At 34.8% G+C, this 21384-nt stretch overlaps 1 protein-coding gene across 4 annotated transcripts in view; it reads right to left on the bottom strand.

Moving 5' to 3' along the window:
• Nucleotides 1-21384, bottom strand: part of Galnt13 (polypeptide N-acetylgalactosaminyltransferase 13) — a 611901-nt gene that overhangs the window by 181131 nt on the left and 409386 nt on the right. For all 4 annotated transcript variants that reach the window (XM_005068971.4, XM_005068972.4, XM_040745358.1 and 1 more), the window contains one exon: nt 16518-16698. In XM_005068971.4, coding sequence (XP_005069028.1) covers nt 16518-16698 — 181 coding nt within the window. The remainder of the gene's footprint in view (nt 1-16517; nt 16699-21384) is intronic.

Below are 21384 nucleotides of genomic sequence, written 5' to 3'. Positions count from 1 at the left end.
AACTTGTTAAAATCCAGAAAAGAACCAGGCGGTGGTGGCACATGCCTTTAATCCCAGCACTTGGGAGGCAGAGGCAGGCGGATCTCTGTGAGTTCGAGGCCAGGCTGGTCAGTCCAACAGCCTCCAAAATAATACAGAGAAATCCAGAAAAGACTTCTGAAGCTTAGAGATCTACACACCAAGGCTGTGAATATGTTCACTTGATGAGGAAGTCCTTCTCTGTATTTGTTTGTTTGATTGGGTGATAAACAAAGCACTGTTGGCCAATAGGGAGGCCAGATAGGTGGGACTAAGAGTCGATGTGGTGTCTGGAAAAGGTTGTCAAAAGTGGGCATCGCTATTTGATCCCAGGAGGAAAGGACAAAAGTCTGGCATCCTAGACTCTCTGGCAGTGAGATTGTATGCTGGCACTTCCCTGATTCATATCTAAAATCCATAAATGAGTGAGTAGATACCATGTTTCTCTTTTTGTGACTGGGTTAGCTCACTCAGTATAGAAACAGAACCTTCATTCAGCGACTGATGAAAGCAGAGGCAGATACCCACAGACAAAAACTGAACTGAACTCATGGACTCCAGTGTCAGAAAGAGAGAACTGATGGGCAAAGGAGTTAAGACTGGGCTGGTTTAACCCACAGAAACAGCTGACCTGAACAAGGGGGGGGGGCTCTTGAACTCCAGATTGATGGCTGTGTGGAAAGCATGGGACTGACCCAGACCCCCGAATGTGGGTGTCAGTGAGGAGGCCTAGGTAATCCATGGGGCCTTGGGTAGTATTTATCCATGGCATACAAATAGACGTTGAGTGCTCATGCCACAATATGGGAGGCTCTCTCAGCTGGGACTGTTAGGGGAGGGCCTAGGCCCTGCCCTGGATAAAATGACAGTTATTGGACATCCACCATTGAGTGCCTCACCCTCCTTGGGGATCAGACTGGAGATTGGGTAGGGGACTGGGGAACCTGGTGGGAAGGGAGGGGGAGTAGGAGAGGGAGAGGGAGCTGGGATTGACATGTGAAACAAAATTATTTCTAACCTAAACTAAGAAAAAATACAAAAAAAGTCTGGCATCCTCAGAAAGATAAGTCCTTATAAAATATATATTAGTTATTATGGGTTAATAATGAAGTCAGAGCTAGCTATTAAGAAACCATAGCAAACGACCAACAGCTTTATAATTAATATAGTGTATCCTATGTTATTTCATGTCTAAAGTGTCGACGGGACACAAGCAGAAATCCCACAACATTCACTTTTTTCAGTTCTTTCTAGACCCTCATGTCTTGTCCCTAAAGCAAAGGCCTGAGTCAGAGGATTACACACCTCTTCAGCATTGCTAAAAATCTTCATATTTGTACCAGACAATCAAGGGCAGAAATGGTTTCAGCATTCAAAATATCTGAAGAAACCAGCTATTTCCATAAAAGCATGGAAATTTGTTTGCGTTGGAATTAGATACAAACTTTTTCATTACGAAAGAAATTAAATTAATTTCCCATAATTAAAAATGTGCATATTTAATCCATAGACTCTCATCCAAATTTTAACTTTACTTCATTCTTTTAATGCTAGAATTATAGTTCTTAGTCTGATTATTCCATAGATGGGAATCATAACATCCATGACCTTTATATTTGTGTGAATAATGTTGTGGATATGTATCTCTCTGAGTATAAATTTATTCACTTTACCAGTTTTCACAAGTAAAATTTATAAAATATATTATTTTATAAAAGTAACATAAGATTTATCACATGTATCTCTCATGGATAAAAATATTTTAAATAATAACTAACACAAGAAGAATGAAAATAAACATTTATGTTTTTAATTTTTGATGTATGACAGTGATATTTATTATTTTATTTAGGTAACTTTAAAATTATAGTTACAAATCATTAAGTCTTTACTGCGAATCAAGTATTGTAGCATTTTCTTCACATCATTCAATTTATCAATGTTCCCAAATACTTTTAAGGTAAACATTAACAGTACTGTTTAGTTCACAACCAAAAAGAATCCCTGATACACGATCTATATAAGTTATCTAATGTTTAATAGCTATTGTTGCATTAGCACATGTCTGGCCACAAAAGTTACCTGATCTATTTGCCTTTCTTGCGTCTCAATGAGAAGAAGAAATAAAAGTCTAGAATAAATGGCAGTAGTTGGCTATACTAAATTAAATTAATTATTTTTAAAGTCAGTAGAATGAAAAATATTGAGAGTAAAAGCAAAAAAAAATAATATCACTTGGCATGAAGTCTAAAACAGGAAAAACATTTTGGCGATTGGTGGCATGAGCAGAGCTCTGGTTTGGGAGATGGACCGTGTTCTACATGATTTGTCATCTAGGTTTGACCATTTCATTGTGAAGTATCCCTGGGGACTGCAGGTTTATAAACATAAGCACTCTTTCTCCTCCTCTAAAACATTAGGTATCTTTCTACTTTCTTATCTATCACTGAACTGGTACTAATCTTTGCTTCCTCGCATTTACCCAGTAAACTGGGTAACTACAGGTATTATAAATGAACGTTTATTTTTCATATATATTTTTGGGTTTACATTTATTAGTCACTTCTATAATTGTGAAGGGACACCATGACCAAAGCAACACTTATAATAGAAAGCATTTAATTAGGAGCTTGCTTACAATTTCCCAAGCTTAGTCCATTATCACTTTAGTGGGAAGTTCAGAGCTATGGTTCTAGGGCAGTAGATAAAAGCTTTACACCTAATTCTCAGGAGCAGACAGAAAGGGCCCCTGGGCCTAGTGTGACACACTTCTTCCAACAAGGCAATATCTCTTAGTACTTCCAGTAGTCAACCAACTGAGAACCATGCATTCAAATATATGAACCCGTGTGCTTGTATGTAGATGTAGATATATGCCTATGAAGGGCAGCTGTCAATGCTGGCTGCATTTCTCAAACACATTCTACTTTACTTTTTGAAACAGTCTCTCATGAAAACGGAAGGGTATAGATTTAGCCAGATTTTGTAGTAATTAATCCTTGTGCACTAGTATGTACAGGTGCATGCCAGTATGCCTAGGTATTTTATTTTTTTAATTAATTTATTTTTTATTTTTTAAAAGGATTTATTTATTATGAATACAACATCCTGCCTCCATGTACATCTACACATCAGAAGAGGGCACCAGATATCTTTATGGATGGTTGTGAGCCACCATGTGGTTGCTGGGAATTGAACTCAGGACCTCTGGAAGAGCAGTCAGTGCTCTTAACCTCTGAGCCATCTCACCAGCCCCATTCCTAGGTATTTTAAACACTAAATGCTGGCAACTAAAGCCAGGTTCTTATAGTTGGTTAATAAGCGCATAGCTTATTTAACCATTTGCCCAATCCAAGCAAAATACATTTATGTTACCAGTTGCCAGAACGTTTTCCTCAAGTGTTTTGTACTTCTTGTCTTTAGCACCTATATTGATACTTTTCTCTAGAAAATAGTCAATAAAGCAGAAGAAAATGGTAAGTCAAAATTTCATGTAATTTTTTGTAAGATAGGATGTCTTTGTGTGGTTCTGGTTGTACTAGAAGTAGCTTCGTAGACTAGGCTGGACTCCAACTCACACAATTCCATGTGCCTCTGCCTCCCTACTGTTAGTTTTAAAGGCATGCACCACCACCACCTGGTGCCACCAAAGTTTCTAATAGGAAAATATACTTTCACTATTACTGTCCTTAGTAGTATAGTCTAGGATGGACTTTATGGTCTAATTCAACAGCTTATATGATGTCGGTTTGTTCAAAGAGATTTTTTACGTTAGTATTAAGATATGATATCATCTGAAAGTGACAAATAAAAGACCTTTGACCTGTCTGGCAAAGGTCTAGTGCAGGCTGGAGTAGCCTCTGAAAACTGACTGAAGAAACAATATAGCATCAGAGAGAACACTGGACATGGGTTGTCCTTATAAATAAAACACAAGTATTATGCTAATTCATGCACTTGCTATTTTTGTCACACAGCCACCCACTTACTACTGTTTGGCAAGAGCAATAGAGGAAACAGACTTGTATGAGTGCACTGATACAAGTGAACACGACTGCTGACATCCCTCCAGAATGTACACACACAATCCTGACAATTAGCCTGGAAACTCGCTGCTTTTCCGTCCTTGCTTACTTCACTGAAATAAACAAAACATGGAGAGCAAAGGTGGGAAAAATCTGTTAATGGAAATAAAGCAGAATAGATAGGAATTGTCACTTCGTGGCCAATCAACCATTAGCATCAGCACTGGCTTCCCAGTTTCCTATTTTCTCTTAAGATTTTGATTTATGACAAACTATAATTGATTGGAGACTATAAATACACGGAGATTTTATGTCTTTTTTAGCATGAAAAAAGTCTAACATTGGCAAAAATGCCTACAAATATAAATTTTTAGTTACAGACCTGAAGTATTTACATAAGCATTAGCTTTGACACACACAAAAATCCTTTAAAAAATCACTTAACTTGGTCATATTTTATCTAACATATGTGATTTTATTTACTTCTTGGTAGAATACATAAACATTTCTATGCCCATTAGGAGCACAACTATTTGGCAGGCACAAATACAAAGGAGAGGAAAATGTGTTTTCAAAATGCAAGTGTTGACATGGTGCCATGGAAACTAATGGTAGCCACAAGGCAGGGAGAAGCACACAGATGTCTGATGTACAAAGTAACAACAGAAACGGTATTTTAGTGAGAAGGAACATGACTTGATAGAACTGAGACTATACAATGTCTATATAGAAGGAGTACTTTAGATTATTAGAAAGTATTGTCTGGGCAAATAGTTTTAAAGTGTGGCATAGAGTTAGAAACTTGCAACAAAAATCTATGATCAAAGTAGTATTTTAGTATTGTAACTAATAGTGATGTATCAGTAAAAACGATAATTTTGGATATTCTTTCAATAACATCAAAGCAACGTGATTTTAGCATTGCTGAAAAATATTCTGAATATTAAAATAATCAGAATGCAATATTCAATAGTCAGTGTTTCTCAAAGAAATCATCCTGGAAAACAAAATATATATGAAATAGACCTATACTTTAGTACTTCACATTTATTTTTTGACTAATTAGAATACATACCAACATCAGGAAACTCTTAGGCTGCTGTGTGGGGGAGGTGTCATGGGAGGGGAGATAAATGCATGTGCTATACATGCAGTGGGGAATAGTGGAGGGTTAAGGAGGTGAGCGACAGGAGGCAGGTTACAAGAGGAATTATTGGGTATCAACACTAACCATAAAGACCATTGGCAAATCATAAGAAAATCCATTATTGGAGAAGCTTTCTCAAATTCATAAAAACATAAATTTAAAAAGAGATTAATTGGAGTTACCCCTGAAGAGAGGGAAAATGCCCTTCCTGAGAATGATGGCCTATCACAGTTCTGGATATAGTTTACCTCTTTTTGGGCTGTTGGTTAGTGAATCCTATACACCTCAAACATGACAGACTACTTCCATTGCTCTTTGATACCATGCAAAACTTAATAGTAGAACTCTGTTATTAGAGGAACAACTAACAACTGCTCAAGGTAAGGAGAGACAATAGAGTTCTTAGAGCTAAATAAGGTAACTGGATCAGTGTCAATCCTCTCAAACTACTGGGATCATAGTGGAAAAGTAGGCAACAAGATTCCAACAGCCAGAGTAGTAGATGACTACAACAAAAGTTTCCTCTTGATATAACAGGGCAGTTGCACATATGAACTCAAAGCAATTGTGACACGCTGCATAAAAACTGCACAAGAACAAGCTAGACAATATCCCAGAATAGTGGGAATGCGAATATTGATGTTGTATCCTTAATTGAGAGGATACTGACAATTGGGGGCTGCTGAAGGGAGGGTGAGTTTTCTTTAAAAATTCAGCTTGTGAGAAGTTACCTGTTTTCTAGTAGATGGTCTTGTGCCCATGAAAATAAAGGCAGCACTAAGTAAACTCACTGAGCTCAATCGAAGAGAGAGGGAGAGAAAGGGAGGGAGAAAAAGAAAGAATACACATAAGATTGGGAATGAGTAATGGTTGAGAATAGTGGAAAGAATTAAGAGAAGATATGCATAATATATATGTACGAAACTATTGAACAATGAAAAGGAAATGCATTTTCATTATTTTATACATGAAGTTTGAAATTTATATAAAAAGGCCAAAAAGTAACCCCACTTAACTAAAATGAATCTACACGTTACTATATAAAAATAACATCTGCAGTCCAATATTCTACTTAATATGGAAATGATTATCAGTTTAATTAATATTTCCAGTTCAAATTATGAAGACATTTCACTTAAAATAGAATCATACTATTAACAATTTATCACAGATAAAATGACAGTCAATTCAGCCACATTCAATATTGTGTTATACAGTGATTTAAATAGCCATTTGTATTAATTATGCATCAGTATTCATTTTCCTCATGCTTTGAAAGTGAAACAAGAGCCTCCATTACCAAAAACCTGCTTAAACTTTTATGTACTCTTAACTTGGGTTTTCATATTTTCTATAATTCACCAAAGTTTTCACATTTAATCTCAATTATTAATAATTTAAATAAGATGTGTTATTTCAACTGAGTTGTCACATTTCAGTCTACTCCACTGGAACTTAAAACTTAAATCAATGTTGAGCGGAGATGGCTGTATTTCGTCTTAATTATTATGTTTATTGATATTATAGCCATTTAATGAATTTTAATTTACTACTCTATGGACTTATACTACTATAGATAAATAGTGGTAGAAGAGAGATGTGATATATAAACACACACATATATACATGGAAAAAGATAGAGAGACAGAGGCAAATAAGATGGAACATTGAAGGGTCATGTGTAAACATGAAGTGAGTCATTGAGTAGCTGAACCCTTTATTTTGATCTACTTTTTCTTTGCAGGCCATTACTTTAATGATTTCCAAATAAGTTTCAGGATCCACATTTTGTTGTTAAGTGGGTAAAGTTATGAGGTCATCAACTGCCCCTTCTTTCCAAGTATTTGCTGGGGATTAAATTGATTTGTAGCATGCACCAGGTTTCAAAAATTGTTTGAAAAATTGAAATTTTCATGGGGATGTTTGAAGATATTTCAGGGTGTCAAAAATCTTAAACTTAGATCATTACTATCCCAATGACAACTTGACTTTTATTTTGTAAAAGTCAGGAATTTAACTACATAAATTAAAAATAGATGCATGAAAATATATTTCCAGAAGGACAGTGACATATTTTTTGCTCTAACAAGACAAAAAAGCTATTAGTAAACTCTTTTAGGCAGCATTTTAATAAAGAGCCTTTTAAGGAGGTATCAAGAAAGCCGTTAAATCAGAGAAGTCACATGCACACCAATCATCTACAAGCCTAAAGTACTTAGAAGTTTCTCCTGAAAATTAGGTAGAACAGAGGTCTACCTGAGTGAGAGACAACACATCTTCCACATAAAATGGTTTCTCACTAAGTATACTCATTTCAGTGGACAGAATACTGGGTGTCAGATACATAAAATAATCATGTAACCAAGTGCTCAAATTTAGAGTCTGTTTGTTTTAAGGATGGGTGTTCTTCGTGATTATCTCCAGATATCAGTTGGAAATTCAGGCTGTTTCTCACAAGCACAGACAGACATACATTCAGGACTTCTCTGTTTCCATGGTTGAAAAGTTTATTAAAATTTGTCATGTTGAATGGAAACCTATTGCCTTCCCATTTTAGTACTGTGGCTGTCAGAGTCAGTTTGTTTATAATCATTGATGTATGCCTGTATGATAACAGAATTTTAGAAACTGAAATCGTGATACTAGTTCATACACAACCTCTCAATAGATCTCCCTAGAAGGTAAATACATTATCTCTGGCTTAACATTTCCAAACAAGGATCTCATTTAATTGTAACCACGTCTATTATAATTCTAGAAGACTTATCTGCTTGAAATGTAAAAAGTAACTTCTTATAGTTTTTTATGAATCTCCTCATATACACAAAATTGTCTATACAATGTTTTCTTTTATTAAAACCCTCTGTTCTCTCAGGTTTTCTTTGCAAATTAAATCTTTACTTTTTAAATTTAAACTAAAAACAAACATGTTTTGCATACTGATCTCAGGTCCCTCTTCCTACTGTCCTCCCTTCCCCCTACCAAGCCCTCATCCCATCCCCCAATCCACTCCCCAGGGAGGGTGAGACCTCACATGGGGCATTATCAAAGTCTTTTGGATTACTTGTGGCAGGTTCTAGGCCCTCCTCCATGTATCTAGGCTGAGACAGCCCATTCCATAGCAAATGTACTCCCAGGAATAAATACTGGTTCCACCGCCAGAAGCCCCATAGACTGCCTAGGCCTCCCAAATGGCATCCACATTCACCAGGCCTGGTTCAAACCTATGCTGGTTCCCCAGCTGTCAGACTGGTGTCCATGCACTCCCACTTGATCTGGTCAGCTGTTTCTGTGGGTTTCCCCAGCATGGTCTTAGCCCCTTTGCTCATCATTCCTCCATCCAGGAGTTTAGCTCAATATTCAGCTGTGGATCTCTGCTTCTGCTTCTCTCAGCTACTGGGTGAATGAAGGCTCTAGGTTGGCATTTAAGGTAGCCATCAATCTCACTATGGAGGAAGGGCATTTAAGATAGCCTCTCCAATATTGCTCATATTCTTACTTAGGGTTATCCTTGTGGATCCCTATACATTTCTCTCTACTTTGTGTATATGACACTGGTCAAAGGTTGGTTATATATGGTTACATTTCATCTTATCTTCATTTTCTTTAATTGAAACATTATTCAGGTGCTTGAGATTTGTGTTTTCTTGACTTCAATTTAACTTTTAAATAAACATATACTTATTAAATATACTGTAGTATATATTTTTTCTGTTATTAAGTCACACAAAAGCCTTAGTTTATCAATTTTAAAAATTATTAGTGTTTTATTATTAAAGCTGTTATCCAAGAATTCATAGACTATATAAAATGTTAAAAATAAAAGGATGGGGCCGGGCGGTGGTGGCGCACGCCTTTAATCCCAGCACTTGGGAGACAGAGGCAGGTGGATCTCTGTGAGTTCGAGACCAAGCCTGGTCTACCGATCGAGTTCCAGGACAGGCTCCAAAACAATGCAGAGAAACCCTGTCTCGAAAAACCAAAAATAATAAAATAAAATAAAAAAAATAAAAGGATGGAATTATAGACAATTTGATAGTGGAAAATCTTTCTCTCCCCTTACTGCCCTTCTTCTTCCTTTTAGGTAAATTCTCAATCTGTAGCTCAAACTGGCCTTGAACACACTACCAAGACTGTCTTCCTAATTCAGATGCTGGGTTATATATGTGTATCACCCAATCTGCCTGTGGAGAGGTCAGGTCTGAAAAACAGTTTTTATTAGTAACAACAGATTTCCTTCCTTTTTAATATTACATCCATATATTAGATAGCTTTAAGTAGTTTGATTCATGTAATTGACACAGATAGGTTATTTTCATAGACTGGTACCTATGCCATTGATTGTGTCAATAAATAAATTCATAACTATTGTTGTGGGCTAAGGTAGCGTTTTTACATAAAGTTGGTTGTAGCCAAGAAGTCAAAAACATAATGTCCATCAACTCTTCAGGGTTGATGATTGCATAATTACTCTGTTGCTGATAAAAGTAAAGTAGTTGGTCTATTTGTTACCTTGCATCTACCTTTGCAAAAAAAATTCTTTTCCCTTGGCAAAATCCTAACCCATGTTTTAGATATGTCTTTTCTTTTCCAGGTGTATCTTTCTATGTGTCCAGCTTTCTTTTCCATTGAAGACTTGTATATCACATTTAATATAGAATCTGTGTGACCATATAAATTCAAAATAACTCCAAGGGAATATGAGTTACTAAATGTGACACAATCAGTCACTATGAATTTATATGTATAGTACAAAAGTAAATGTTGTCTGCCATTTTTGTTTGTTTGCTTTCTTTTGCTTTTGAATGTGACTGTGATAACCTCAACTTAGCACATTGGGGAAAGTGTAATTAACTATGTTCTATTATCAAATCCAGGAAAGACAAGATATTCCAAGTCTTTTAAAATCAACTTTAACTTGCTTTTTTTTTGTAACTTTCCTAAGAGTTCACAAAACTAGGTCATTCCAGGTTTGAACTCATATTTTATTTTAAATAGCAAAAGAATGAATATAACATGAGAATCCTAGCAGATGTGGTTTTCCAGAACAACTAATATTGAGGAATTATCCTGAGAGCTTAGAAATAAGAAGTCTGTGTTCTAACCCACCTGGACACCAATGACCTCATGTAAGTAACTGCTGATGCATGACAGAGTGATCCTCTAAATTCTGTTAAGAATTAGAATGGATAGTTTAAAGTAATTAATTATATAACACATAAGATGATCAATTTAAGTTATGACAGAATTAAATAATAAAACGAGGACACTATGAAAAAACGGACAAGATGAAAGTAGCTATGATAAAGTTTCAGTGCATGCACTAAGGCCATATTTGATTCATATTTAATCTTCTTACATCAAATAAAATTTCCAGACCTTTCCTCACAAAAAGGGCAAAGAAAAATCATGCATCTTATATAGTGCTTTGGATCATTTGCACAAAGTCAAAACTTATTAAATTTCTACATTGACTAGTTCCATAAGCTTTGGGGAAGTTGGTTTTATTTAAGAGTGTAAGCCCTTATAAGTTAATCAGGCCTGACTGAAACATCACACATTAATGAAAACACAGGCAGCACAAATTGAACTCAATGTGTGAAAAATCAAAAGGAAGACACAAATGTCCTCTTCATCAAGTCATATACAATCAGTGATGGATCAGAATTACTGCTGTGGAAAAGTATGTATTAAATAATAAAAAGGCAAATTTCACAGGAGTTACTTTCCTTTCAGAAAAGCTATAGACTGTACTGGGAAATCCATATTAGCCAACCAATAAAAATATTCTAAGACTTTAAAATATTTTCATGCTGTACATTTTGCTGAATATGTCAAACCTGATGTTATAAATAATAGATCAACATTTATCCCTGGCAACCAGATGAACTTTGGGGCCCATTCTACATGGAGGGATGTTGTTTCAGCCTGGACACCTAGGGACGGGCTTAGGCCCTGCCCCGGATGATATGACAGACTGACAGACTTTGAAGATCCTCCATGAAGGGCCTCATCCTTCCTGGAGAGTGGAGAGGTAATTGGGTTGGGAGTTGGGGAGGGCTGAAGGGGGGCCGGGGAGGAGTGTAGGGAGAGGCATCTGGGATTGACATGTGATGCAAGCTTGTTTCTAATTCAAATAAATAAAAAAGAATAATTTTGTAATAAAAAATAAAATAAATATTTCATGAATTATCAAAGAAAATGGTTTCTATACATAAACACCTATCACATAATATATCTCAGCAATTAAAAACATCACTACACTAAAATTATTTGTATTTTCTATATGCAGCTCTAACAGGTAGAACAAATACAGGTCTGAAAATTCAGCATTGGTCTGGTGATACTGTTCAAGCAGGTTGCCTTTCTTAAGATGGTAAGTTAATTGCTCCCTCCATCCACATCTGTGTGTGTGTGTGTGTGTGTGTGTGTGTGTATGTGTGTGTGTGTTAACTTTCAAAGAGATTTTCCAGGATTTGGAGCTTGTCTTACCTGGAATACAAATGAGTTTATTGCACCATTGCTGAAGAAGATATGTTGTTTCCTAAACATAAAATTCTTCAGAGGTATGTTTCTAGATTCTTTCTATTTAATTTCCTGCTTTGTTTCTGTTCAAAGCAAGATCACAAACTGTCCACTGAGAAAAGGAGAACCCTGCGGTAACATGCAGAGAGCTGTCCCTAGCCTGCTGGTATTTGGCTAGAAATCCACCTCCCCAAAGAAAGAAAATCAATGTTAATAGAATAAGGACTGTTTCAAATTCTTGGTTTTATGAGTACACTCAATTTTCAAGTTCCTAAAATCTTTGACTGAGACCAACAGGAGGAAAAAGGAACACCTGCATTTACAAGGCATATTCTGTGAAGAGTGATTTCTGTTTACATCACTTCATTTTAAAAGATTTGCTGGGGCAATCAGATTGGCTCTATCTGAAACAGCCCAATTATAGTAAAAACTGCCTCAGGCCTTAAGGGCGTATGGGCTTTAAAATTCATGATACTAGACAGAGTATTGGCATCCTTAAGAAGACAGCCAGAAAGCAAACTAAACAAATACTAGAAATCTATTCTTAACAGTGCTGTCAAGTGGCCTTGCTACTCATTTACATTCCATGTATAGATGGAATTAGAAATCCATGCTTTCAAAGTAGCCAAATAGTGAATTAATGGTGAATTGTTGAGGACCAATATAATCAGGACATAAAATAATCAATAATTAGATAAAACATTTTGCATGTGTAGCTCTTCACAGATTCCTGTAGAACATTAAACAAATAAGAACTCAGAAAAAAATAGAAATTGACAGGTGTAAAACTACCTTTCTTTTATACATTTAGGAAATTTATATTATGCTGTTTTGTGTCTTTCTAACCATGAAGTAAGACATAGTGAGGAGGGTTGCATTATAGTGTACTCCTATAATTATGTAAATGTTATAAGGGCCACACATAAAGCCATGGGCCTTTCTTTCCAGGCATATGAAGAGTGCCCTCACCTTTTATTTCATCTGTGGGTGCTTAGCCGCGTTCTGGACAATAAAGGAGGGACAGAGCTTAGGATGTGATTCCTTGGTGTAAGCCAGACAGATAATTCAACAGAAAACAAAACAAAACAACAACAACAAAAGGTGGCTCACATCTAAATGGATGTTTTGTTTGTCAATTCTACAAATTTCCAAATGAATATTTTTGTGTTCCACGAAGTAATAGAAAATTTGCTATATGCTAGAAATATCAATCCCATAAATACTTTAGACATAGGTAAGCAATTAAAGCTAACACTGCACTGTAACTGCTAATGGTAGGTAGTAATGATGTGCTGTCCATGGTGTCTACATTCATTTCATTTTCACTGCTGTGATACCATGTTCAGAAAATATGTACATCTAGGTTATAGTTCATCACAGGAGAGAAGTTGCAGTGGTAGAAGCTCAGAGCAACTAGTCATGCCACATTCAGTTTCAAGAGCATTCAGGTCTGTTTGCTTGCTTTCTCCTCTCTTATACAAGACCCCACGCCTTGATGATGCTTCCCACAGTGCTGTGTCTCCCTTCATCAACCAATGCACACAAACATATGTCTGTGTTCATTACAGTCAATGATATATTTTATTCATGCATGTAAAACCCTGCATTTCCCTTTTACAAATTCACTATCGACAAAGGACACACAAAGACAGAAACTCTTTACTCAGAAAAGAATGAATACTTTTGTGATTTTGACTTTTAAATTGCAATCCATCAGAGTTTATAGTATACTTAAATAATTAATAAGATACTTATTATAAAATGGCAAACTCTTAGCTCCCTGAATATTTTTACTATAATGATTGAGTGATATATATATATATATATCTTGATAAAGATTATCTTTGTTTAGAGTCATCTAGATAAAGCTTCTGACCTACTTAAAGTCTCCTTTTTTCTATTGAAAAGTTATAATTTCATATCTTTAGTTTCTACTTTTGCAGGCAGATCTCCTGATTTCTGTGGTGAAAACTTGGCTTGTGCAAATAAAGTCTGTCTGAAGGTAAGAGAATAGAGCTTGCCACTACTTAACCACAGAGGTCTGCAGATCTGTACAGACAGAGAGGAAAGAGATGACTGGGCAGAGATAAGATAAAGTCTGGCAGAAACAGAAACTCACTCTCTTGTCTGCTGAGAAGATAAGGAGGTAAGGTGTGACTAGGCCTGCTCACTCTCGCTGATCTCTCAGCATTTTCCTCAATATCAAACTCCACGTTTTTATTATTTAGACCAATTAAGAACTCTATTTACAGATTTCCTTACTAGGGTGTCAACATACATTGGCCCTTAGGAAAATCTTAAGTAATTTAAATCAACTCCTGGTATCTCTTCTTTTTTTCACTTGAAAAGGTACAAGTCTGTATAATATGAATAAGAATATTCCAAGTGTTTTTGAATTAGATGGAAAATGGGCAAATTCCTGGTTATACAAGCAGCTCTGCCCTAGATTCCAAAGTCCTTAGTTCAGATAGAGACTGTGTCAAGTGAACCTGTAACTGACCATTTCTGTGCAATTTGAAAAATAGTTGTCATTCATCTACATTTTTTTAATAAATTAAAAATTATGTAAAGTGTATAATACTGAGTCTTTAAGATCCATGCCTTTTTAATTCTAAACAATTTGAAGTGGAGGAAATTAGAATGTCTTAAAATGAACTTAAAACTTGTATCCCAAGCATCTTTTCCTTCACTGGAACAGGGATAAATTATGTCTGAAGTTTCTCTATTTATAGGAGTTCAAACTTTACCACATGCCAAAAAAGTAAGGACTTGCCTAGCTTTTGACTAACTAAAAAAGCAGCATTCATGATGGCAAGAGTAACAAACTTTTAGTTTTGTCATAGAACATAGGGAATCTATTTCCATCCACAGACATTAACAACACTGTGTATGTATGAGTGTGCATGAACGTGTGTGTGCTTGTGGCAAACAGACATTATATATGTTGTTTGTTGTTCCAATCCATTGATCTCATTGAAAAGTCATTTACTATCTTCAGTCTACAACCCCCACTTTCCTATGGAAAGGGGTATGGAAGTTTTCAAATCATATGAGATTCCAGAAGGCTAAGGATCCTGTGATTATGCCCTGTAACTTTCAACCCTTTGAAAATTAATGAATTTGTATGCCTTTTCTTCATGTCAGTTCCTTTCAGTCAACCTTCAGGGAATGGAAAGAAAAGGTCTCTTAGCCTACCACAGCATTACTTTTCACCCATTATTTCCATTGAAGATTAATCATGGTAGGTGTTTCCAATGTTCCCTAATCACTCACATTGTTAATACAACTTTCATGTTATTCCTCATAATATATTTCTTTCTATCATTAGTTCTTTATTTATATTGTAACTCAAATGTCTCTATAAATAATGATTTTCATTCAAAAATACCAACAAAATAATTTGGAAAGGTTATATAAATGTCACTGCTTTCCTGAATATTTTACATGTTCTGCCAAACTGCGAACATCTGGACAGAATTTCTACTATAAAAGGAAATACTTCTAGCATCATGAAGTAGTGTTCCTTGAAATAGTATTTTGACTTCACACAAGGGGCTTGAAAAAAGTTTGAAAAGGTACTTCTAATCACACATTCACATATGCAATGCATCCATTTTTCTTTCTGATACTTAATTCTAGATCATTAAAACAAACATACTGGCTTTTATATTCTTCAGAGTTGTTTATTATAAAGTAAGTTACTGGCATTATATACAGTTTCAGAAACCAGTGCATTCGATTTAGAATGCAAAGTGCCCTTTTAAGCTATGTAAAGTATTATTTTACAGAAAAGCATGTGAAGTGAAAATTCCATTTGTTCTTAAGGGTTACAAAAGAAGGTGCCTGAGTACTTGGAAGTCATGTAGAAAAATCAAAGAAAGAACACTAAAATTGTTTTGCTATTATAGCCAAAGTACTTTTAATTTTGTTTTGGTATTCAAGTCTATAGTTTGACATCATAAAGGCAACCATTATATTTAACTTGTAGCATTAATTAGTTAGTTAATTACTTAATTGATTAATTAATTATAAATCTAGTTAGTCTTGTACTTCTGGACTTTGTGCTTCAATTTTCTTTTATATCATTCTCATTTTAGTGTATCAATATTCAGTCTTTTCCTAGAAATAAGTAATATAACTGTTAGAAAATCATAGAAAATTAGGGCTGGAGAGATGGCTCAGCCATTAAAGGCTAGGCTCACAACCAAAAATATAAGAAAATCATAGAAAATTAAAATGAAACCATTAAAAATCCCACAATATCCTACCATTCCTGGAATGGAATTATTACACATTTCCTTATTATGAAAATCATTCTTTCATATAAGTAATATTTGAATGATGAGAAACTTTAGAAAGATAATAACCATTACCACCACCCAGCTGCCGTCTCCATTACTTTTAGTTATATACAACTTGGTCTGTGCACCTAAAGTAGGAAGCCATCTATCATTAGTACTGTTTCAATACTTCTTTACTTAAATTTATTGACCATTTACTAAAATATTCTCTTTAAGTGCAATTTAAAATTTTCCTTGTGTGTATCAAAATAAATTTGAATATCTATAAGGACTTCATTCTTTGCTTGGACAGAGAATAAAAAAATAGATGAGAGAGACTTTTAAAATGTCTGTTTAGTATTTTTTCCCTAATTTTATATTAAAATTACTTTCTCAGCAAACTGTCTCATGTAATTATTTTTTATTTTAGCTCTTAGGGTAATAAGAGCAACAAATCAGCCACTTAGCTCGTTTAAGTATTTAATTTCCTTTTAGAGGAAGGAAAGTGTCAGCACTGCATACCTGGAGATATGATATAGAAGAAATCTTTAAATTCATCCATCCAAACTTCTGCCAGTCTTCTGTTGTTCTTATTAATGACATGGCCAGTGCCACCAGGAAACGTATAAGGAGTTGCCTTTCGAAAAACATGACCTACATGAGAGCAAGTCACAATCTCCAGGGAGCCTCCACATTGCCAGATCTAAGGAGAAGAACAATCCTGTGTAAGGGCCAATGAGAATTATACAATGAGAATTCAGAGCATGATGAAAGCCTAGGCCATACGTTACAGATGTTACACATTTCAAAGTATTACATAGACACAGAAATTTGAACTAGCATATTTACATTTTGAAATGAACATTATCTCTTTAAATGCTTGTAGCACTGGGATCTTGGAGCTAAGATGCAACTCTCTTCATGTCGTTTTATATGGTAACACAAGTTACAGTGTCCAGTAGTTACCCAGTTATTATTTAGTAGATCATTTATTATTCAGATTCTGATATGTGTGAATTTCATGGTAAATTGATAGAAATGTGCAATGTCAAAATCTAATTTAATTAGAAGAAATATCTATCATATATCTTCCCTCCATTTGGGATTATAAATGCGTATCCAGTCCCAGCCATCAGTTTTTTCCTAAATCTTACACAGTTGGATATCATTATTCTTCATAACATCCTCGGTTGCTTTTACTTCTACTAACAATGTACATATCCTTCAAAGTTGTTTTTCTAGGACATCCTTTGGAAAGACTGAATGTTATTTTACTTTTACACTGTAAACAGTATTTTAATAAGGAACTAAGGGTGTTATGAGTAATTATCTATCCAAGAAAAATATTTTAAGGAAAGATTCTTTGAAACCAGGAAGTATTGGGAAACATACCTTGGGTTTCTTGATATTTTCAAATCTACTTTGTAGTTGTAGGCAGGTATTCCATAAAGTTTTCACAAATATTTATTTCAATAAAATTTTATTGTATGATCAAAGTCTTTACTAGTATCTTGGGCCTTGATATTGGTGTATATAGTGGCCCCCATGTCAATAAGTTCTGCATGTGTGTATTCAATCAATCATGGATCAAAAATACTTGGAAATGTTATTTTTATTAAATATTCACATCATTTTCTGTTGTCAAAAATAACCAATAGGCCCTGTAAGATAGTTCATGGAGAATAGCCATTCTCTCTGTAGCCTAATAACCTGAATTCAACACTCAGAATCTTTGTGGTGGAAGGAGAGAGCTGATACTATTAAGATGCCTCTGTCATCCACAAGTATGTGTACCATAAATGTACACACAAAATTAATAATATAGCAAAAGAAATACAAAATAATAACCATTGCATAGCATCATTTGTTAGCATTGCATTAAAATATTCAATTCTCAGTTGTTTTGAAATATCGAGAAAAGTATAAAAATGTCACATGTAAGTATTGTGAAATTTATATAATGGACTTGCACAGTCACAGATCTTGGTTCACTATGGCAGGAACTAACTGCCCCCATCAACATTTGTATACGAGATTGCCTGAGAAGGATTATACTAGTGGTAAGAGATGAAAAATGAAAAATTTAAGTGGAAGGCAGAATAGTGGACTTCTTTATCCCTCTTAATAAAAGAGCATATTTTCCTAAAGTATTTCACAGGGTCATGATTTCTCCATCCTTGGAGCATGAAACCTATAAACCACCTTGCAATTGCACAAATCTTTCCAGTCTTCATTTGTTTAAATGAAGTTAGTTGATATTTCTTCCAAAAATGGTACATCAAGGTTTATAGATAAGTCTAGGCACATCCCTTATACCTTAAAATAGACCTGATTTAATAACCCCTTGTTTTCTCTTGATGTCATGACTTCACCCTAGAAATTATACACTGTGACTTAAGAGTGGGCATCTTAAATATACAAAGCCAATGAAAAATCTATAAAACATGAAGAAATCTTAAATTGATTTATATTCACATCCAGAATAGTTCATGTAAAATGGCAAAAACTATATTTTATACATATGTCACACATTTTGTCATTTGTTTTTGTACTCATTGGAAATGATACTCATTTATGTATCTTCCTTGAAATATGGATGATGGAAGCCACAAATATTTGTTTAGAAGAGTTATATAGTAGACTCTATTTTTGGAATTGCCTTTCCTGTGTGCTACTTCACAAATTTCCCTTTTCTTAAACTACCATTTAAATGTTGATTTTCATTTGTCTTCAAAGGCTCAAAGTTTATCTCATATATGTGATCTAAATGCTGACAACTTCAACCCATATCTCAACCTAGACTTTCCCAATGAGACATGGATATAGAAAAACATTTAATGAACACTTTTTTTTGTTTGCTTCAGAGATAACCAAATATGCTAGTCCATATTTGAATTTTTGACTCAGCCCTCCTCTACCAGTGTGATCTTATTTTATCCCAGGTATTTAAAAACTGTTAGTAAATAGTTCGACAAGTCTCCCATATGACTGGTCAAATTAAATGAGATATAAGGTATAATCAACTCATTTTCATATCTGATTTCTCTTTATCTTTTCTGATGAAAGCATTCTTTCTGAATCATAAATTACCACCTACTTGCTGTCTAAAGATTCATACAGAGAAAACTTCTGTCATTCCCTCTGTTTATAACCTCACCAGTTTTTTTGGATTTAAACCCCACCTTTTGAACTAATTGTCAACTGCTTAAAGATTCATTCTACAGGTACAGTCATCTGGGGATTCTGCCCTTCAAATTATGGTGTTGGGGGAATGTGATTCAAATTATGACAACATATTTCTGTTCTCAATGTCATCATCCCTGGCCAAGTTTAATTCTCTGGTTATACAGTTGGGTCATCAATGATTAGTCTCTGAAAATTTATATTGTTCTAAGAAATCAGAATTAAACTTTTTAAAAATTTAATTATTTGACTTTGCATCACTGTTTGAATCCTTCAATGGTTTCTCCTTGAACTGAAAATACAAACAAAATTGTTTCACATTTTCCCTAATTTGATACATAATTCTTGCCCTCTGTAAATAACTTACTATTTTCTAGAATCAATCACATTACACATTTCCTTACACATCAAAGCCTCTTGCATGCTTACTCCATACCTTTGTAATTCTGTCATGACTCTTTTCCATTAGATGGGAAACCTATTTCTCATTCTTATTCCAGCTAAAGTATTGTCTCACAGGAAACATTTCTGCAAGCTGGAGAGACATTTCTTTAATGTTTGAAATGCTCTTGAAGAAGACACAAGTATGTTCCCTCACCATGAGTTAGAGTTCCAGAAACCATGTTGGATGACATCATGTTATGTGCACAAAATCCTCACACAGACACTCACACAAATACATAACTAGAGAATCTTCAAAAGATTTTTAAGACAGGTTTTAGTATCCCTGCCTTGTTTCCTTTTCTTGTCCAGAATGCAGACTATAAAATAAACAAAGATGCCTGGTCATATTTGTAGCCCTAGGGGTCAAATACCAAGTTATGTACATCTCAAAGAACCAAGATAGTTAGTATGTTGCCCAAATGGGCAAATGAACAATTTAAAAGTTAACTATCAAAGTTAATATGAAGAAAAAAAGCACTGCTGGTAGAATGAGGAGATAAGCACATTTGGGATATCTATTAAGTTACATATTGTGAAGTAATTTAAAAATATGAATTAAGACAAATTCCCTTGTCAAATGTAAGGTGTTTCATGGTTCTGAGAAACTGAGGAAGTTATTTATAGGGTGTCATACAGCACATGAAAATAAAAAAGAAAAATTCACAGTTCATGGTAGACAAAGTTGTTGAGTGACAGACACTATAGCGACATCATAAATGTTACTGTAATATTATGTGTACAATCACAATTATCTCTCATTCCATTAAAAACATGATTTAGCAAAGTACTCAGCATTGCCACCATAACCATGGTTTTAAAAAAGTGACAGGAATTTAGAAAAATAACACAGTATGTAGTGAGCCAGGAAATCTAAGGTATTTTCAGTATTAAAATGATATTATATACTATTATTATAAGGAGCTCCATATTAATGGTAAGAAGGGTTTTCCTACTTTTCTAGTGATTAGGACAACAAAACAAGAAAGGAGGTTCAGTGTAAAAAGTAGAAGCTAGCATTTCCCTTCCAGATATATTCCTATGAATAGCAAATAGGCTAGCCATTCCAAGGACTGCCATTTGAACAGAGACAAATGTGCTTAAAATGTTCTTGTAAAATCATCATGCATGCAATAAAAGCTCATTTTTAGTGTAATAAAAATGGTGTCTAATCTAAAGAATCTTAGGAGTGGGTTTGGTCTGATGGTTTAGCAGAATTGCCAAATCAAAGTTTAAGTGACTGAAAGTGCTTCTAACTTCAACTTGTTTCTGGGTCTTATGTATAGAATAGGGTGCATGAAAAAGAGCTACAGACTAGCAATATAGCTCACCAGTAATGTTTACACAGGCAAGAAGGATAGCTGTTGGTTATCTGTTCTTATAGTGACTAAGACCATCTTCTGTCCACACTCTTGGGGTCAGAGATTGTTCAAAGCAAAACAGGTTTTAGAAAATGGTGAAGATGAGCACTGAAGATGATCACTACCATGAGAAGGAGAATCTGTACAGAGCCAATCACAGACAATCATAAGCTAACATATTATACATTATCTACCACTTCTCTAGTCCATTCTTTTACTTTATCAGGACGGAGAGGGAGCAACAATATATACTCAAAGGTCTTCTGTCAGCATCGATCCGTGAACAAGAGACACAAATGTCAGCTACTGTTGTTTACATAATAAGGCCTTTACAAAGAACAGAGGAATTTTTAATAATTGGAAGCAATCAATTAAACCTAGAATTTATCCTAAATGACAAGTAT

This window comes from Mesocricetus auratus, unplaced genomic scaffold, assembly GCF_017639785.1.
Source record: "Mesocricetus auratus isolate SY011 unplaced genomic scaffold, BCM_Maur_2.0 Super-Scaffold_100004, whole genome shotgun sequence".
NCBI classification, from domain to species: domain Eukaryota; kingdom Metazoa; phylum Chordata; class Mammalia; order Rodentia; family Cricetidae; genus Mesocricetus; species Mesocricetus auratus.
Note: the sequence above shows the minus strand (reverse complement) of the source record. Positions and strands in the feature narration are given on the sequence as shown.